This window comes from Podarcis cretensis, assembly GCF_951804945.1.
Source record: "Podarcis cretensis genome assembly, chromosome: 1".
Classification (NCBI taxonomy): domain Eukaryota; kingdom Metazoa; phylum Chordata; class Lepidosauria; order Squamata; family Lacertidae; genus Podarcis; species Podarcis cretensis.
The window spans coordinates 93009740-93031321 of record NC_137170.1 but is presented as its reverse complement, the minus strand read 5'-3'; the positions used below and the strand labels follow the sequence as shown (position 1 = coordinate 93031321).

The following is a 21582-nucleotide window of genomic DNA, read 5'->3' as shown; positions in this document are numbered from 1 at the left end:
CTACAGAATACAGCAGGGTGAGTGGGTGGACAGTTCTTTCCATTGCCCACCTAAGAACAATAGATTTGCTGTGAAAAGAGAAGGTCACAGGGCTCCATAGAGCCCCACATTTACTAGAGAAGTGGTGAGATGCTAACCAGGAGATGTTGGCAATGCTATCTGTAGCAAAGTAAACTCTGAAACAGGCACAACAGCGCAGGACTGTCATCATGCATGAAATCTATGACCTGTAATGCCACAGCAGTACACTAGAACAGCTATGTTTGCAACACAGGCTAATGGTGCGACACAAGTCTTATTTAATAATTGCTGCCACTGCTTGGAATATTAAATGGATCAGCTTTGCCTTGTGCCTGGATAAATTTGACTCCAGCCTGAATTGAAAGTAAGCCATAAAAAGGAGTAATTAGTGAAATGCCAATATGGAAAGGATGAAGTAGAAAGAAATATGGACCATGGCTATTTCACCCACATTCTACTTTGGCACCTGGACAGATATGCACATTTTATGTCTTTTGTACAGAGACTATGACAAAGACAGTGTATTTGCTCACCTTAGTACCGACTGTCCTTGTGAAGTAGAGTAGAGAAAGTTAAGAGAGGAGAAAGAACAGGTTGTTAGAACACAGACAGCACAAAAGGAAAGGGCCAAGGGTACGGATGGAGCAATGGAGAGAACCAAAAAATAATGGCAGATAAGCAACATCCACGACACAGGTCAATGAACATTTGGCCTCTTAAAATACAATACGTAGACATGGTTAATTATTATTTCTATTGCATCATCAGTGTGCACAGCACTTTACAGAGTGCAAGAGGTCATATCACAAAGATGTTTTGGGCATGGTATATTTTGCTTGAATGCAAGGTATTGAGAGTGCCGTCTATTAAGAGCAAGCTCTGATTTATGGAAAAAGGACGTGTAGGCAAATCTTGAATGAATTCTGTTGTCAAAAGTTAAAACCCAGCTGGAGAGAGAGTGTGAGAGAATGCTTTTCAAAATGCTTACAGCAGTTAATGCCTTCATTAACATTGCAACATTGCTGTAACCCTTTGGAATATTTCACATAGAGAAGAAAATATGCATAGGACCGTAGGTGGGCCTTAGTGAAATCTGAGCTGGGAGATTTGAAAAGGTGGTGGTAGGGAAAATTGGGTATCTTCATTTGCCACTTGGCATATTAAATGTCATCACCAGTATTTCAAAGCAAGTGCATCTCTTACCACAGAGTTCTCCGTCTTTATTGTTTTGACTTGTAAGCAGTCCTCCATGCCTCTGGTGGTGCTGTTTGCCTCAGCCCGCTCGTCTGAAGCCTTTCCACTCTGCTTGGCACTTGCTTCATTGTCGCTGTTTTCCTTCAGCGCAGGCGGTCTCAGGTGAACGTCATTGCGTTGTTTCTTGGTGACATGGGCCTCTGGCCCGTGCACAGTCTTCACGTGTTTCCTGAGGGAACTGGGGTCTGTGTATCTCTTTGTGCAGCCCGGAATTTTACAGACGTAGGGTTTCTGCCAATGGGAACACATCTAAAGTTATACACCTGAAGCAGACAGAAATATACGAGACACAGTTCAATGACAATTTTGCTTGAATGACAACGTTGGTGTGAATTTGGAGCGGACATGGGAGCGGCTTGAATGCGCCATTTCTCAATAGGCAGTGATTTTTGCAAGCACTGATCTAACATACAGCAGATTCTGTAATAGCTGTGTGCAGATCTCCCTCTGATAGACTAGTTTCATTGGTTTGGGCTTAGTCATGGTTAAAGCAGGCCACCAAAATCAATAATGAACTCAGTTGTGAGTGACTAACTTAAGTTCCATTAATCTCACTGGGGCTAGTTTTAGCATTACTTAGTCTGGGTCTGGAAAAAACCATTGAAAAAAAATCAACTGAAATGCAGTTGTGCCGAAAAACTTTTCTCATACCCCAGATGAAGTGTCTTTCTCTGAGTTGCTTAGGACTGATATGCCCTGGGCTGCTGGTAAGGAAGGGTGTGTGTCTCTTTACAGATGGATAGATGAAATTGTCCTGGGGTGTCAACCCAAAATATTCTAACACCTTGCCTAATAGTATTTTGCTTGATTTGCATTTGTTCCAGTTGCCGCAGGAATGTTAACAAGGATTAGCATGGGATATGGCTGAGATGTACAGGGAATCTCTTCAAGGAAACCTTTCTGCTGAAATATGGTAGCCTGGGAGGCCAGCAGGAGGGAAAGAGGCACCCTATTTTACAGAGAGCCAGAGAGACAAGCCAGACTGGATTTACAAGCCATCAGATCTCCCTCACATCTCCATCACCTGTCAGGAGGGTAAGCTGTTATTGCTGCACGGTGGAATCCACAGACGTGCAGTGCTTTTGAAGAGGATAATGCTGTAACTATTGGAGCTATGAGTCACCGATAACCACAACACAAACAAAGTTAAGGACTGCACAGCTGGAAAGAGAAGTAAGAAAACAGGAAGGTATCCTGCCCCTCACCTCCCTGCCAGCAATTTATCCATTCCCAAATCCAGAGTGCATTTGCACAAATGCGGTTAGAGCAGGATAGCCCCTGAGATACTGTTTCTGAAGGGCTGAATTCATATTTTAAAATGCCATTTCAGGCTAACTAGCTGCTTAAAGTACTTTTCCACTGGGACCTTGGAAGTGGTCCATCCAAAGAATAAGCAGGTATACATTCTTCCAATTTTAGCAAGAAGTGAGCATTTACTTTTTCCTATGTATCTCTTTGCCTGGTAGATGCAGAGCATTGTGCTTTGCATTCAGAAGTTCCCAGGTTAAATCCTCACCATCTCAAGGTAGGGAATGTCCCCTGCCTGAAATCATGGACAGCTGCTGCCAGTCAGTGTAGACAATACTGAGACGGGTGAGTGGTCTGATTCTGTATAAGGCAGCTTCCTATTTTTTTTTTACCCAGAATAATTCATGTCCGTTATTATCTCCTCCTATGTTAGGTGGGCTGCTGCACAGTTTGGCTTGAACAGTGGAGGGGAAGATCAGTGGAGGGTAACAGATTCAAGCCTGAAGAATGGTTTGCATCGGAAGCAAGAAATAAAGGACTTCATTAGTCACTCATACTCCACATCATTAGGGCCAACCTTGGGAATTCTGCCAAAAACAATTCACCCCCACTCCTTCCAGAAAGTTACTGAACTTTCCCCTCTGCAGAGTCCTCCAGAGTCAGTTCTGACCATTACATCTGGTCTTTTTGGGAACTGAGTATCGAAGTTCCCCTGATGAGTAACAGTTGCTGTCCAGCCAGTTGTCAAGAGGGAGAATTTTACCTGGCACTCTTTTGTGGAAAATAGATGACGCTCTGGCCAGCCACTCTGTTTCTTCATCAGTGTGACCATCTTGTAAAACCCAAGTGGGGAACCTGAAGGCTTCATTCCTTCATGCATTCCTTCATGGGCTCCAGAACCAAAAGGTAATGATGAGCAATGATGTGACACTTACTTTTGTATAGTAGGTTGCGTTCCATTTATGGAAAACCCAGAGATTTCTACATGCCCTGCAATGCAGCTTTCTCTCCATCCAGACAAGTAAGAGGCATTATTGCAGCTCAAGGCCACAATCAAAGAGTGCATGGAGGAGGGTGGCTGAGAGGTATGGTATTTAAATGAAAAACAATAAAAATTGTTTGGGTAGAAACTTCAAACAACATTTTTTGCCGTGCCTGGAACAAATCCATTCCACACAAATGCAGCACTACTTAATGAAGCAAATTATATGTTCTGTTTCTGAAATGGCCATATCACTTTGGAACCTTAATTTTTCAAAATAAAGAAAGACCTCAGTTCCCCCTCCTCATACTGGCACAGTGTATGCCACGTTTCTTACCAGTATCTTTGTAACCCTTTTCTTTCTCTAAACATCCTCCCTCTACCTTGCCTCCAAGCCCTCCTGTGCAATGAAACAAGCACATTGCCATATTTGTACGAAAGGAAACTCTTGCGTTTGCAGAGGAGATTAAAAATAGATGGAGAGGCATATTAGTCTGAGATCCCTAACATGATGCCACCCAAAGCTGGCTAGGCTGAGGTTGTCACTTTAAAAGTCCTGTACCCATACCAGTCTACTTACTCATAGTAATTCAAATTAATCATTACAAATGAGGCTAGAGGCTAAACCTGGCCCGGTCACAGCTGTTTTCAGAACTTTGGAGCACCCCACCTTCCTGCCATTTTCTTAATTAGTGGTAATATAAATTTCAACCTCGGCATTAGCCTTTTGCAGTAGACCATCACATGCTTTACAATAAATGCAATTTCCTGCCCTCCCCCAGCTCCTAATAACGGATCTTCATTAGCAAGGCTTAACAAAGCATTTGCCTTGTGCTCTAGCCTTGCGTGTCCACAAGGCAGGAACTGCGTTAGGCTTGGATCCTAGTTCCGTGGGGCTTCATTCCAAAACAGCAAATACGAGGAGCTGCTTGGATTAGGAAGGGCTTGGGATGTGGCAAGAACCAGCCCGTGGGCTCAAAGCTAGGGAGGATGTCTGCTCAACGGTGTGGTGGTTTCTAGGCTGGCATTCATAAATATCAAACTAGCATAGTCTACATTTGCAGCTCAGCAAATATTAAAAAGAGTTGTGTATCATTATGGTAGGAATTTGCTGTATATATGTATATATATATGTGTGTGTGTGTGTGTGTGTATGTACATGCACACACACAAAATCCAAGTGTGTAAAGAATATATTATTAGCAGCATTTAAATAAAAACAAAACACCTTTACCTGTTTTGGTGAAGGCTTTCACCTACCTCATTGGAATGCGTCCTGTTCTGGTGTTTTGCTCGGTCAGAAGCATTAGAAAAGGCCTTATTGCAGCCCTCATGTTCACAGACGTAAGGTTTTTCACCGGTGTGAGACCTCAGGTGTGTCTTCAAGTTCTCTAGCCTCGAATAGGCTTTGGAGCAACCCTCAAACTAAAACAAAAGAGGAGTGTTAATCAGCTGGAGGCATTTTTCCATCTCATCTGGTTTCAATCTTCACCTCCTCCAAGAACTTTATTTCTTAGGCAGATCTTTCCTGAGCAGGCTGTGGGGGTAAAGGGCTTCCCCAGCCCCCTATGCACATAATCTGGGCAGCTGATTTAAAGCAGAGGGCCTGAATGTTTAGTCACAGCCCACTCTGTATGGCTATCTTAAGGCACTCTCTACACAGCAGGCATGACAGTTGTGGAGACACCAGGGTTTCCTATAGTAAACACACTTGTATCTTCGAACTGCCATGCACATGTGCCTGAAGGCCCTAATTTAGTGACACAAGTATTTTATCTATGCTTCATGTGTTTGCAATAAACACCAGTACATCCCTAGTGCAGCAATGGCAACAGATCCTGCCACTTTAACTGTGGAGCTGCCCTGACATTCCATGTGCATTTAGGTACCATTTCTTTGCATTGAAAAATGTATCTTACTGGATAGAGATAACTAGTAGTTTAGCTATTTTGGAGCAGTACACATTGATTCTGGGCAGAAATATGGATGAAAGGCAGCTCTGATCATAATCTAAGTACCAAAAATTTGAGATCTGAAAAGTTGTTAGGCATCTCCTTCACCCCATCACAAATTCTCTCAAAAAGGATGTGTCTAAAAAAACTGCACCCCAGCCTAGTCTCTGGTCCAGTTTGAATCAGGTTCCACATCTCAGTTTGCTTTTGAAGACGAAGCACACGTTGAAAAATCACTACACAATGAACCTGGACAGCAAACTCTCCACCAGATGAGGTTTTAACTTACATTACGGCACTATATGGAATGAGTTCTTCACTCGGGAGTTAGGAGTAGTAGCCAAGTGATTATGAGGTGATAACCTGGCTAGACTGCAACTTTCCAGAATGCAGAAGGAGATTGCCTCCATCCCTAGATTAAATTACTCAGAGGGGCTTTCAAGGAAACACCATACCTTGTGGGTGAAGTAAATCAGAGACAGAACTAGCTTGCTCATCCACCAGAACAGGAGAAGGGCAGTTTTGGAGTCCTGCTCATTGGGTGATGTTTGTGCTGCACACTTCTTTCACAATTCAATTTGCTTTCTGCTTGTGGAATCTGTGGTCTGAATTGTGTTATGTGGGTCTGCAGAAGTTCAGTGCTTGTTGTGTCGGATAAAGCACCATACTTCCTTGCTCAGGCCTGCACTACGCATGGGCATAGTGTAGTGTACATCCAATAAACAAAATTTTTACTCACACACATCTTCTGTAGGGAAGATATTGGGCATGCATGTGCAGGAATCTACATGCTATGTATGCAAACATGGGGAAGGCAGGGCTAGACCAGCACACATAGGCTTTATACATTTTACCAAGCAGGTATATATGTCTTAAGATTCCCACCTTGATTTCTACTCTGCTTACCGTGCACTTGTGTGGCTTTTCCCCAGTGTGCCTTCGCATATGCACTACCAGCATGTACTGTGCTTTGAATGGCTTCTGCTCCCGCGTACACTCTTGCCAACGGCAGACAAACTCCTTCTTCTCCCCATGAATGTGATCATTATTGATATGCTGGAAGGAGAGGAAAGAAGAAGAAGAAGTCAGGCTGTTAAAAACAGAAGAAGGAAGACTTTCTTGCCGGACAAGGAGGCTATCAAAGGCTACATATTACTGCTAATATCCCAGGCAAAGAGGATACTGGCCTGATCCAGAAGAGCTCTTAGTTCTAACCTTCCATCAATAAGACCCACAGAAAACATATTACTGGGAAAGGGCATTAAAGAACAGTGGCTCATCTCGCTTCATTCCAGAAAATACATGGAATTCCAAGCAGTTCTGTGAGTGGACTGGTGGATCTCTCTGTCTCTTCTCCGCCAGCCCAAAGGAGGACTGTTTCCATGCTAGCCACAAAGAAAGAAATGTATCTTCCTCAGCAACCAAAACGGAAACCAAGCGGGCTGGTGGAGAAAAGGGGGCAAGTCTGCTTATTTTCTATTACCTAGCCTCCTAAAAGTGCTTAGTGGACTGCTTTCCCATGATGGCTCCACATTTTCTATAGCAACCAGAATGGAGATGCAGGCTATTGTTATTTATTAAATTTCCACACCAGCCTTCATCTGCGGATCATGGAGCAGCTTACAATATAAAAACACAGAAATGCATACCATAGTAACAAAGAAAAACAATTGCCCTCCTTTGGTTTAAAAGGCCATAGATTGTTTTTAAGGTTTTTTTTTGGTGTGTGTGTGTGAGTGTGTGTAGAATAGATCCACCCTAAGCAGACTAGCTTTAATGCTGATTTATCTTGCCAGATTTAAAAAGAATAGAAAAGCCAGTCATGTTTGGGATGTGCATCCTATCCCCACCCCCATTCCTCTTACCATTACACCCATTATTAAAATTGATGATAACTGTCAGTTTGCAAAGCTGACAAACCCAAAATCTCTGCTAAATGGAGAGAAGGAAAAATGGCAGTTTTATCTCACTTTGTTGTTTCCACAGAGAATATTTTTGACATGAATACAACAGGGGTCCCAGGGCTTAAACCCTGTGGTCCAGGTCAGAGAAGGAAACCATAGTCTGTAGGAGCTGGGCAACCAATACTCTAGCCCAGAAATCATCCAGGTCCTATATGATCTCAGAGAGCCAAAACTATGCTGACAAAGCTCCAAGATCCAATGTACTTCCTCAGCCTGAGCATCATTTTGTAGGGAACACAATGAGGCCCATCCCTCACGGTTACTTGTTCCAGGTGCTCACCAGCACTCAAGACATGGGCACCTGACAGACAGGCAATCAGAGCTCCCTGTGCAAGCTACAGAGTACTCCTTTTGCTAGCTACAAATAAATAGCTAAATATATACATTGAATGCTATTGCCTGGCCAGATTTTCTATTGAATATGTAGCCGTCTGTAGCAAGAAATAACATTTGTAGAGTCTGAAGCAAAGAAGCCTCATGTGCTACTAATTATTTAGCTGCATAAAAGTCTTCTGTTGCAGCAGAGCCTGGATCTTCAGTTCCTATTTTTCCAGTTTTAGGAATGACCAAACACATCAATTTTAAGAAGTGCAGCAACAGTGTTTCTCCCCTACAAGTCCAATAGAAAGCATTAAACTATAACACCTGGAGGGCTTCTTCACCCACATTCAACACAGAAGTTTCTCATGCAGACTGCAACTCAGTATACCACTGAGATGCAGGGTCCAATTACTGTTGAAAAGCAACATTCTGGAGAAAGCAAATCCTCATTAAAAAGCTGTATATATACCTAACAAGGGATGGCACCCCACCTTAGTCATATTTTTAAAGTGATGAACACCTCTTGTTAAGGTATCCCATGCTTATCCTTTGGTTGCATCCAATTTTGCCCTTATGTGAATGGACAGTATCCTTCCATTTGCAGAAGAGTCTGATCTAGTGGTTGCTGCCTCCTCCTTCCACTATTGGAAGGAGGAGGCAGCAACTTTTGCTGATTTCATAGAATCATAGAATCATAGAGTTGGAAAGAGACCACAAGGGCCATCGAGTCCAACCCCCTGCCAAGCCTCCTTACCCCTGCAGCCTCTTGCACACCTTCTATTCTATTCAGGAGGGTACCCTGGCCATGCAGAGCGGGGGGGGGGGGGGGGGAGAATCTGTGAAAATTGCCTCTCCCTCCCATTAGTGAAAGCTTTTCAAAGAATAATGGGCCACAGTTGGCTCTTGCCCTTTGAAGCTGACAGAGCTGCATTCAACTGCCCTGCTTCCCCCAATGCTTTGTTAAGCCCCCATGACACTGCTTTAAAAAAATGATTCCGAAGATAATACCCCTGGGGTCTACGTAAGCAGTGCTAGTTGAAGAAGAGTTTGGATTTGATATCCCGCCTTTCACTCCCCTTCAGGAGTCTCAAAGCGGCTAACAATCTCCTTTCCCTTCCTCCCCCACAACAAACACTCTGTAAGGTGAGTGGGGCTGAGAGACTTCAAAGAAGTGTGACTAGCTCAAGGTCACCCAGCAGCTGCATGTGGAGGAGCGGAGACGTGAACCTGGTTCCCCAGATTACGACTTTAGCACTCTTAACCACTACACCACACTGGCTCCAACACTGCTTACAAGATCGAACAGAGGCCCAGCGCAACTGAAGTAAGAATGTGTCCTGAGAGGAGGAGCAGAGACCATGGCATCTTCCCACTCATCAGGCTGGGACAGTTAGGGGTGGTGAGCCCAGGCTAGCTTCAGACTGGTGAACTTGCAAGACATGCCCACCCTGCAGAACCACCGCTATTGCCTTGGAGCTCTCCCAACCTTGTCCCACAGCATCCCTTTTCCGACAAATGAAGGACACCACTGCCTCTGTCCACTCCTAGCCCTGACTCACTGGTGTAATCAGAATGCATCTTGGAGCGTGCTTTCATGTTAGGCAAGTCAGGATTTAGGCAGGAGAGCCATGTTTTATTTAATTTTTTAGATTGCATTTATGGTATATTACACCTTTTTTCTCCCCAAGGAGCTCAAGGAGATGCACATGCTTCTACCCCTCCTCATTTAATCCCCACAACAACCCTTTGTTGGTAGGTTAGGCTGAGAGGCAGGGACTAGCCCAAAGTCACCCCGTGAGCTTCATGAAGGCTGAGTGGGGATTTGAACCCTGGTCCCCCAGTTCTTAGTCCGATGCTCTAACTACCACACCACACTGGCACCAGGAGCCAGCCCTAGCTTTCCTGTGAGAGAACTCCATGGGTAATTAGGTAGACAGACAAAGCAAGACAAGTGTTTCCAAGTTAACAATAAGGGTTGGGAATGCCTCAACATCAGACAGCAGTTGTTTATAATTATCTAGGCAGGTTGTTTATCGTTACCAGGGTTTCTCAGTCTTAGCAGCTGGAATGCTGAGAAAAATACAAAATAATCCATCAAAAGCTAGTCAGTAGCTCGGTCCTTCTGGGAGTTTGACCTGATTTGGCAAGGTTTACATATGCTGTGCCCTGACCAGCCCCTTTCAGTAGCTCGCTGCATGACTTCTGGCTGCACAGCATCATGATATGAAGGGAGGACTACACCCCCTTCTCCTGAAATTTATGACTAGTGTCTCTTTCCTGACACCACTTACATGGACAAGCTGCTCCTGAGTATCATACTCCTTCGCACAACTTTCCCAGTGACAGTTGGTCTCATAAATAACTTCGGGCTCCTGTTTGCATTCGTCCTTATCAAGTTCCTCTTTCAAGTCCGTCAGATGCTCCTGCAAGATACAAAGCACTCTGCGTAAGATGGACTGGTTTTGCCTGAACTCCTCAGTCACCCATAGATTACACAGCAGGTGCTCGTGGAAGAAAGAAAAGCACCATCGCAGGGCGACAGCGACAGCATTGCTGGCGAGTCACAGAAGGGCCTGCCCAGAAATGGCATCTAAGCGAGGAGCCGAGCATTACGCACAGACCAGGTGACTGAATATAGAAATCTGGGGTGCTTCCAGACAGGGTCTTTGTTTGCCAAGGGGTCACTGAGATACTGCAGTCAGGTCTCTGGGAATAGTTGTAGTCCCCCCTCCCCGTTTTACTTAACAGGCTTCCCCTGTTTGGAAGAACTCTGAATCCGATGGGAGCTGGGAAATGCAGGTTGGCATTTTGTTGCCAACCACACTCTGTAGAAACTGCAAAAAATATTATTAATAATAAAATCCCTTCATTGTATGATGAGCATTGACCCCGCAATAAAGCACCCTGGGTGTCTGACTTGTGCCGCAGACCACCTCTGCTCCCCTGCAGCCAAACAACTGGCCTTACTTATGTACCACTTTTCACTGACGACCTCAAGACACTTGCAAGATTTTTTGATTGGTGATTTTGACACAGTTTGCATAAATGAAAACAGCAATAAATACATAGAAAACAACTAGCACAGTCCCCCCCCCTTTTTAAGGCAGAGAGTTTTAAAAAGTATTTCAGATGGTGAAAAAAAATGATTAAAAATGCCTATGTAAATAAGAACATTTTTGCCTGGCCAGCAAAATGAGGAAAGGACAGCACCAGCAGCTGGAACCTCTGGGAAGCTGGGGAAAAAGGCTCACCCCCATTGATCCCTCCCCCACGAGATTTCCATTTTGCTGCTGTTAGCCTCCTGGGAGGAAGAGATGAGGAATCCAGCTGCCAGTTGTCTCGCTTGGTGGGAAGACCCCCTTACCCCTCTAAACTATATTTAAGCCACACTGTTGAGGCTCCTTGGAGTCCAGTATGGCCAGTACCTAGATCTTTATTTATTGCTGTGTTAAGTTTCTTTTTGCATTGTGCTTAAGCAGTTCAGTTCAGATTATTCCTTTTGCAATATTGAATTTAATTGTGTGTTGGCTGAACGGTTGATTTTGTCCAGTTTTAAGTTTCTGATATGTTTTATAAACTGGTTTCTCCTCCAGTCCTCCCAATTGCCACCTCTATCGGACAGCTGATGGAAGCTGGAGTCTAATATCTGGATGGCCACCGGCTTCCTCTGCCATAGCGGCTAGAAGAGATCTGCATGATTTCCATGTTTTTACTGCAAAGAGTAGAGTCTGTATCAACTCACTCACAACCCAGATCCCCCCTCCTCCCTACTTTCTCTCGCTCTGTGCGCCACACCTATCCACAAACACACCCAGCCTCAACTCAACTGGGACTTGGGACCGTTCCGCATGTCAAAAAGTGGCAAATCTGCTAAGTGTGCACTCAAACAGGGAACCTCAGACAATCACGTCTTACCAAAAAAATGTACCTGTGTGAAACATGCATTTGCAGTGTGTGCCATGGTCAGAAAATTACGTAGGTGTACATAAAGAATATTGTGAGTGTACAGCTGGAAGCATAATCTTAAACCGTTTTTTTAATATTGTGGGCAGAATTCACCAAACCAACCCTGTCAATGGAAGGATGGCGTAAAGACTTCCACTTGTGCAACAGCGATTTCACCCCCTCTCCTCCTCTTGCCTGTCTCCTGAAATTGGCTTGGGGGTGGAGAACCCCCAAAACAGCACACAGAGGGAGGAGCGGGGGGCGGGGAATCATTCCATTTGGCAAGCTGAAATGCTTGCACAGACAGAACATTTGGAAGATGGAGAAATCCCTGTTGCACATTGACATCTACCTGGTATTTTAACATTTCTGTGACCCACCCTGAGACCTTATGGTGAAGGGTGAGCTATAACCCACCACCACCACCAACATCCATAAGTGAAGAAGCCTTTACATTGAAATAAATTTTAAATCTTAGGTATGGGGTTTTAGGAGGGCAAAATTTAGAGATACATAAGGAATTACCTAAAAGACACTTACATTAATATTGCCCCATTCCTAACCTCAGGAAATACCCCTCTACACTCTCTCCATGTAAGAGACCACAATCCGTGACCTGATTAAGCTGGGAGTAAAGCAGGCTGGTTATTCTACGTCATGTGCTGCTTCCTGCCATTGTGTGCTGAGGTGTTCCTAAACCCAAAGCTCTGGAGAGATGCCTCTTTGCCCTAATCGTGCTGACTACAGCATGTTTATCTTTCCCAGATATGCTATCTTCATCAATTTTACCAGCCCCCTGATGATTGCACATGTTGCTGTCCCCATGCATCATGCCAAAACCCGCTTCTGAACTGGAGCTGAAAAAGAAATTTGTCATAAACTCTTCTGTTGGCTTGACAATAGCATCGCCTCATATTTCATGAAAATGAAGTGCCCAGAGCACTCCCAATAGTTTACAGTTGTGATAAAGAACGGTCAGATAGATACTGCCAGCCATTAAACAGTTTGGAAGTGTGCGGCTCCGACAAGAGCACAGAAGCTGGTGGGCTCTTGTGGGTGTCAAATGTGGTGTCATTGAGGTAAAGGATGCTGCTGTGTGCAATTCCTCCCTGAATAGGGGCAGCTCCTTGCTGGAGAGCTTCCTAGCTGCGCACAAGATCTCCTTGTAATCTATGTTTGCTCTGAGACACCATTACTGCTTGCTTTGCAGTCTACAAGTGGCAAACATCATTTTTAAAGGCATCTGGCTGAAATACGGCATTTCTGCCTAAGCCAGCAGGAGGATTCCATGACCCAGGAACCCACAGCATCTCTCGGTCCAATCACTCACGAAAAACCAGCACCTACCCATCATGCTGGGACTTAGAGTAGGCAATCTATAACCTCCAAACACTCCCGCTGATCTGTTTTGTCCAACAACCCACCCACCCCCAAACCCATGCATCTTTCAAAGTGGAACACAGCAGCCTTGTTTAACCCCCCCCCCCAATTATAATTTACAAATTGTGAACTGCAGATTTGGTCATGTGCTGGAGCTGTTCTAGGTGTGCATCCTCCCATTTGATCTTCATGTGGCAGAGAAATTTGAGCATCCCCTTTTCCCCAGTGTTAGCATTCTTTCCATGGTCGGAAGGGACCCCCAAATCTACTCTCATTTTCTCTCCCTCTCCCTTTGCATGGCAGAATAATCTGTTCACAGACCTCACTACAGATGAACCTGTCTGGGCAAATCAGACTACAGTTTCCTCACTTCCATTGGAGGGCAAGTGCAGCTGAAGCTATTGAGGCTGCAACTTTAACAAACGTTAACAGAGACAGCAAGTCCCATTGAACTTAGTACATAAATATAAGATAGCACCATAAGTTGTCTGATCAGCTTCAGGTGACTCAGGCAAAGAAGCCAAACCACATGTTGCAGAGTTAAGCAAAACGTTTTGCCTAATGATCCAGGAGAAACCTCTTATGTCTAACTTACACCTTACTATCTTTATAGTGGGGGACGTGGGTGTCGCTGTGGGTTAAACCACAGAGCCTAGGACTTGCCGGTCAGAAGGTCAGCAGCTCGAATCCCCACGATGGGGTGAGCTCCCGTTGCTTGGTCTCTGCTCCTGCCAACCTAGCAGTTTGAAAGCACTCAAAGTGCAAGTAGATAAATAGGTACCACTACGGTGGGAAGGTAAACAGCGTTTCCGTGTGCTGCTCTGGTTCGCCAGAAGTGGCTTAGTCATGCTGGCCACATGACCCGGAAGCTGTACACCGGCTCCCTCGGCCAATAAAGCGAGATGAGCGCAGCAACCCCAGAGTCGGTCACGACTGGACCTAATGGTCAGGGGTCTCTTTACCCTTTACCTTTATCTTTACAGTGTGGTTGTCATTCATTTTTATAGCATATTGCTACTTCCCAGGCAAAAATAGCCTTGTCTGATGTGTGGTTCTGGCAAAGGAAGAACCCATGTGATCCAAGCACTTCAGATATTATTGATGAGACATGGGGAACTGACCTCAGGGGAATGTACCAGGTCACAGAGATAATATGTAAGGGTACAGCTTAGAACCAGCAAAATCCCATTCACCAAATCTTCCCCAAATGAAATGTCCTTGGGGCACAAGCCACCTACTGCCCTAAAAGAAAGGCATCCAAATGGACACAGAAGTTGTGGTCTTCCCTGTTTCCAAAGCTAATAATAATAATAATAGCATTAGAAACTGCTGCCCTGTTACTCTCTGAAGAGTCTTCATAATTAGTTCTGTTTTTGCTGGTAAAAATTTGATCAGCTCAAGTGTTCAAGACAAGTTTGCACCAAGGAGTTACCTGAGTGGGCGGGGAAGCTGGTGGTAGAGTCTCCATTTCAGTCTTGACTTTGCTGCGCTTATTAATGACTGGGTTGACCGTGCTGCTAACAGCTGACTCACTGCTCTGCTTGCTCTGAGGAAACAAAAAAGGGCAGTGGGGAGGTTCTAAAGGAAAAACAGCATTTTAATTTTTTTTTTCTACTTACAATGCAGCAACTGAACAGCAGGAGACACAGTTTAGATCAGGATAAGAATTAATTCAGAGAGAATGTTCAATTTTTGCCTTTGAAAAGGATGTCAGTTTTGCAAACTGGGCCATGCTGAAGAATGGAATCCACTTCGAGCCATGTTAGCAAAAGGTACATGTATGTTCATACGTGTATCACAATGGGGATAAACATTTGAAGGAGCCAGTGGTTCCTTATTCAGAAAGTGACATGGGGATGGAAAACTTCTTTTCTTTTTCTTTAAACCTGAGAAGCAAATTCACTCTTCGTGATTTAAAACTTGAGATCTTAGTTGGAACACATTTAATAAATATTTAAAGTATTAAAATGCAGTGCTTTTTGCCATTATTTGTTTACTTATGTGTTTCCATCCTTGTTTGTTCATCTGTATACTGTGGCGTTTCCCAAAAAGGAATCACTGTTCTGTCGGCGGACTGCTACTGATAGTTACTGAGGAGTGAATTTGCTTCCCAGTTTTTTTTGTTTTTAAAAAAACACCCTGCAGATTCACACAATCATTTTCAAGGTTTATTTCCACATTATTCATTTGATAAATGTGCACATGGAAACCTCATCATTTGAACCAGCTGTTTCATGCACAAATTGCTGATTAGACTAAGCTCTGTGGATTTCCCCACCCAGTTCACGGAACTCAAGATGGCAATTTGAGCTCATAGTGTTTGAGTCATTTGTGCAATGGGTGCAAATATGCCTAGTTTCAAATAGTTCTCACAAGTAAGAAAAAAGAAAGGGGGGGAGAGGGCCCTGTTTTATCTGAATGCTATCTCATAGGGCAAATACACAGATTATATTAATTTTCCTTGATAATCTGAATTATGTGGAAGACCAAGTTTCAGCTAAGCACACAATGAATTGCTACAGATCATATAGCTCTTGCTGCATGATGTGTGTGTGTCATGATCTTGGAGACATTGGCTTAAGAGGGATCAGTGCAATCAAATGAGCAGAGATGTAAAGACTGCTGTTTCACAGCTGTGGCCTTCTGTGTGTTTAGAGTGAACACCCAACCTTGCAATGAATCCTTAGAGTGAAACTGACAGGGGAACTGAAACAGATTAGCTGCAATGGGCACTGTGGGTCTTTGTAAAGGTGTCTGCAACCAGCCCAGTTAAAATCCTGCCAGAAGGAGACGTGGGTCCTACCTGGTTGGAATCAGAGACACAGTTGCTGCTGATCTGAGCCGGAGTGGAATTGACAGAGATGACGGCCACATGCTGCCGTGAAGGAAACGTCGGCGATGGCTGGATGAAGGGAGGCGTATGTCCAAATGCTGAGCTCAAGCTTCTCTGCTGATTCAAAATTTGCTGGTAGGTCACTGGGTTGATTGGGTGAGGGAAGGTGAATGCTGGGCTGGAGAGAGAGAACATCAGAAGGAGAAAATATAGCAGCATGCAGTGAGAACATTTGGGATGCTCCAAATGGCTGGTTAAGAGCAAAGCAGCCTGATGATGAAGCAACCAGGACAAGGTCAATATTGCTTAGTTTCTTTCTCCAGTTAGAGATGTGTTCAAGGGATGCTGTTTCATGAGCATGCCTTCTGAAAACACAACAAAGCTGGGAGAGGGGGTTGTGGTTTTAAAAGATTGGGGGGAAACTTCCAAAGGGGCATCTCAACTCTAGATTATTACATTCCCTTCTTGCTGATTTTCCCATGAGGTCCATATAGAGCAAGTGCCCCTCTTTTGCAGTTTCTTTTATTTTCTTACGAGACCCGACAGCCTCACTAGGTCTGGCCTTTCATTGTTGCCTGTGCTGCATTGGCAGAGTACGAATTACCCATTGGCAGATCCAGAACTCAGAGTGAACTACAGCTAACTGTTCATATACTGCTGAGGCATCTTGGGAGTCATGGGTTACTCAAGGTCGTTATGTATAACAAGGGACCCACATCTCTAGCGTCTTTCAATGGCTGCAAACTTGTTTCATTACCACTCCTGGTAATGAATCCCGCCCCCCCCCCGAGGATTTCAGCATGAGCTGCTCTCCCTCCCTTACCTTATTGCCCCCGCTGATAAATGCCCATAAGAGCCACTTGCTGCAGAACTACTTCTGGAGTTATTTATATAAGCCACCAATGAATTTGGCGAGGTCCGGATCATTGTCTGAAGATCAATGCTGGCATCGGACAACGGAGATATAGAAAGCGCTCGCTTTCGACTTAGTCTTGGAGTCACTCGTGGACTGGAGAATCTTGACACTATATGAAAGGGAAATAAAGGGATATGCTGTGGATCCAGCTGGAAATGTTTGTTTTATGTTGTTATTTTAGCATAATTAAAGGAAATTAAAACCATTTTGGCTGTAATTGGAAACACACAAGGAACATGTTGGGGGTTACGTCCGAGTACATAGGCACAGAAGTACACTGTAAGGGTGATATCCAATGTTAAGTCATACTCAGAACAGACCCACTTAACTCAATGGACTCTAGTCAACATACACACTGAATCTGGACTAGGTTGTGTCTGTGTGTGCATGAGGGAGAGGGCATGCCTTTCTCTCTAGCAACTGCTTCTTCCTCCTTAGTGAAGCTAAACTGGCAATCTAAGTGGCATGGGAGTATGCTAGAGGAACCAAGCAGCCCAGGTGCTGAAGGAAACCAGATTCGTAGGGTCAGATGCCTGATTGTTAGGGGCATACCCAAGATTTAAAAAAACATCAAGGCTGGTAGCAGTCAGGGGCTATTTGTGCAGCAGGCAAGACTCTTTGCTTTCTGGCAGGTATGTGCAAATCCACCGTTCTCAAAGGGGCTGTTTAACGCTCTTCAAAGAATTTTCCTGTTTTGAAAATAAGCAAAGTCATAGGAGGCAGGTAGTGTAAAACCCTTCGTTTTGGGCTCGTCTTTCTCCATTCACTCCATGCAGTAAGCATTTGGTATTTAATTAATAGTTGGGGTGTTTGCTTTGCTTATTAAAGAAAATGTTGAAGTCTAGCTAGACTGGTCATCCATTTTGCTGGACTGCATTTTGATCCTCAGGAAGGGATTCCCTTCAAGTAGGGGAAATTTCATGTTGTGGGGAAGGGGGTGGGGAAGGATATAATACTTGTTATTAAAGAAGAAAGATTACACCACTTTTTCAGAATAAATAGAGACATTCATTTGGCAGAGCTGTCGATCAGACTCTTTCATCACCTCTACAATTAAAAAAGGGGCCCTCTTACACAGAAATCAGTCCACAAAGGAGGCTCACAGGTTACCCACTGCTCAGACACCCTGCATTCTATGTGTTTCAAACATTTGAACCTAATACACTTATGTATATATACATAAGTACTATAAAAATTCAAAAAACTGGATTTACAATTATACATTCTGGCTGATTTAAGGCAGTAACAAATCATGATTTATTAGAAATGCCCTACAGGGCATCAGAACATTTGATTTGATTATTACTTGTATCAATGGGGGTGCTATTTAAATGGGACTTATTGGTAAATGGCAGCATGGAAGATACATGGAGTGTGGCTGAGTTCTTCTTCACCTAATCTGCCATGGAAGGGCTTGTAGAATAGCCAGCCTCATATAATCTACATGCTTAAGTCTAATTAATGCAGAGTAAGCTGTCCTGCCAGGCTTAGCAAGGTCACTTCCCCTTACCTTGGCAGGAAATGAGTAATCAATTCTCCAGTCTACCAGATAAACTCAGCATGTGAGGAAGCTAAGCTGGTTGGTTCAGTTTAGCCGCATGGCTCTCACAAGCCATTATTGTGCTCCTATACCAATAATTTAGGAACTTTCACCACTGCCTGTGCATTCTTACTAATGTACAGAAAAGCACATGAGCCTGACCTTTGAAAAGTTGGTAAGTAAACCATTTTTAACTTACCAAACGTGTGGCCTTTTTCTATGCTAGGGCAAATGGGAAACTTTGGAAGGAACTTCCAAATATCTATACCAATTTTTCCCCTTGAACCAACGGTACTAAAGCAGATATCTCCTTTTAAAAACTAGGCATTCATTTCCCCCCGATTTCCCATGCTAACAAATTTGATCAGTGTAGGCTGCCAATACCATTGTAGCAAATCCAGCAATCACTTCCATCTGTGGCATGGTTCTGTGGGCCACAGCAGTACAGTACAAGTATCTCAGGAAGCTGCAGAGGTTGGAGAGCTTCCAATGTATATCTGCCCCCCTCCTTCAAGGCTTTGGTGTGAATGTGCCCTTGGGTAACAGTGGTTATGAGCTAATGAGGCACTGTGAAGCGTCTTGCACCAAAAGGCCTGATTTTGATTATAACTACACACACACAGAGAGAGAGAGAGAGAGAGAGAAAGAGAGAGAGAGAGAGAGAGAGAGAGAGAGAGAGAGAGAGAGAGAGAGATTTCTCTGTGTCCACTCGCCTATCTTGCTACGAGGAGGAAGCAGACTGGGTTTGACAGTCATATTTGTCTCTGTTACTCCCACACCTCAAGGGAGATCTGTTTATTAATGTGCCACTTCCCTTGATAAATTACTAAATAGAAAGAAAAGCCTTGTACTCATTCCTCGTTGCTCTTTCCTGTGATTTATGCCCGCAGTGTCAGCTCTGCCATTGGTCCCCATTAATTTGATGAAGGAAGAAGTCTTGATGTCCAACAGCAGCCTGGTGCAGCCATCTAACACACCCCTTTGCTACACACACAAGTAATTCCTCCCCCCCCCCCGGTGTAAAACTCTGCTGGAAGCTGTCAGATTCTGCAGGTTGGCCTGGGACTCTTCTGGTACAAATATAGTAATATGCATTTTATTACTGCCTGCTCTAATTTAAATCCTTCTGATATTTCTGCAGGGATGAGGGTTTCTGTCTTCAATGCAGCATCTCCACATGGGTCTCTCTGTTATGATGAGTTCATGTGTGTACTGAAATCATAAGGCTGCCCTCATATTATTCTACAGATTAATTACTTCTTCTTTCTTGGTTCAGTTTTTCTTTCAGGAAGGAAGAAGGGAAGCTAATAGGAAGGTTGCTTTGTTTTACTTCACATAAAATCTGTACATAGTTCTGAGAACTTAAAGGTGGTTCCCCTTACCCCTCCACCACACATGAGGTTCTTGTATCATATCAACTTTCTAATATGGTACAAACCATGTTGGCCAAAATGCTAATTTGGATTACAAATATTTATCAATTTATCTTCCACAGTACCATATAAAGAGCCTTTGAGAAAGGCTCAAAACGTGAATAAAGTCTCACAGCCTAAAACAGTCCAATCTTTGTATATTCTATTTACACTTTAAAAACTCTCCCACACCCAAAGCTAAATTCTTCTATGTTATGAAAAGTATGCAAATTAGAAAGTTTGGATAATTTTGCTTTGGGGGGATATCTGCTAGTGTTGTTTTTTTAAAAAAATTCTTTTAGGTTTCTGCTCAGTGCTCTCATTCCTCATCCTCTGAAATCCAGATGATCCTCACACCCTTTCCAAGACAATCTTCATTTTGCACACACCGGCTTAATGACTAGTAAGTTGCTTCCAACCGCTTTAATGGAACATTCTCAGGTTTGCCTTGTGATGGCTGGACAGCTGAAGAGGCAACAAACAATGTCAGGCTGCTTGTCGTGGTGAGAGGTGAGCAAATAGAGGAAGTTTAAAAGCTTTCCTCTTGGGTCTTTCTGCATTTAAGGTGGCTTTAAAAGTTTGGTTCCCAGGTGAAAAAGCAGAGAGTACCTGCCTCCTCATGCTTCCTGTCCCTCTGCAACAACATCAAGGCAGGAACGCAGCCTTTGCATTTCCCTCTCCTGAGAGATTTTCAGGTTCCTCAGAGAGAGATGTGGAGTGCAGGGAACGGTAGTATGGGAATGTGGGTTTGCAAAATGACATTGTGCAGAGGAGCAGGAAGTCTATTTCCTGACCATGTTCAGCAGCAGAACACCTGAAGTTACAATAAGCTTAACATACATCTTGGAGGTATTCCACACATCACTTCCCCATTTGAATCCATGCTAAGTAAGGCTTCAGTACTCTGTGAATAGCTTGCTTTTTTTTTTTATTTCAGATATACAAAAAGAAAGCAACCTTGTTCCAAACTGGCGGTGTTTGGTACTTAATCCCCCCTTTCATTAATAATATAAACAAAAAATTAAGTAGGTTTAAGCAACCTAGCCTACTTATATTACACCTTCTGCTGATTCAGACTGACTTATGCCTTTTCTTACACCCAACATTCCCTTCCCCTTATGCTCCCATCTCCAATTTCTGACCGTCCTGCTCCTAAAACACTTTACTTTCCATAGTGAGGAAATGAAATGAACCATGGAATTTTTCAAGGTAAGCATGTCAGCCACCTGCTGTTATTTAGCCCTGCCCCGGCTTTCCTGGTGATTGAATTGGAAAAGGAATCTAAAATAACCATAGAACATATTCTATTTTCCACTCCACCCCACACCCCACCTTTATTTAAAAATATACAAAGGATGCAGAGCTAGAAGCGTATCTTTCTGACATCCACTCATATGCAAAAGTGGCAAATATATATCATCAAAAGAAGTTTTGTTGGGCACAAGGCAGCCCCTTTATCACTAAGCAGCAAATAGCTGCCACCAACCTCACTGGACTGTTTCCTTATTAGCATTTTTCTGTACTGTGGCATCTCCTCATGTCTTGTTTACACTGCTGCAAATGCCAAGCATTTGTGCTGGCACCAGGTGATGTCCTAGACGCCTTATTTCTTACGGCACAGAGGGCCCCTTTAGCTTTGCATTTCAAGATATTTAAGATCCTTGCTGGGAGACAAGAAAGCTGCTTTCTGTTCCACAATCCACAAAAGTGGTTGTCTAGGAGTCCCTAAACCAGCATAAGTAAATGGGATTGTTTGGAACCTGGGATTCAGCACAAGTTTAGTCAGAAGATCTGAGGGGAGAGCTCTTGCAGAC

General features: G+C 43.8%; 1 protein-coding gene across 1 annotated transcript in view; it reads right to left on the bottom strand.

Annotated features, from left to right (window-relative positions):
- The window catches only part of GLI2 (GLI family zinc finger 2), a 201339-nt gene that overhangs the window by 9841 nt on the left and 169916 nt on the right, over positions 1-21582 (bottom strand). The window contains exons 6-12 of the mRNA XM_079968565.1: positions 16724-16925; positions 15871-16078; positions 14500-14613; positions 10034-10165; positions 6364-6513; positions 4766-4930; positions 1225-1506 (exon numbers count right to left, since the gene is read on the bottom strand). Coding sequence (XP_079824691.1) covers positions 1225-1506; positions 4766-4930; positions 6364-6513; positions 10034-10165; positions 14500-14613; positions 15871-16078; positions 16724-16925 — 1253 coding nt within the window. The remainder of the gene's footprint in view (positions 1-1224; positions 1507-4765; positions 4931-6363; positions 6514-10033; positions 10166-14499; positions 14614-15870; positions 16079-16723; positions 16926-21582) is intronic.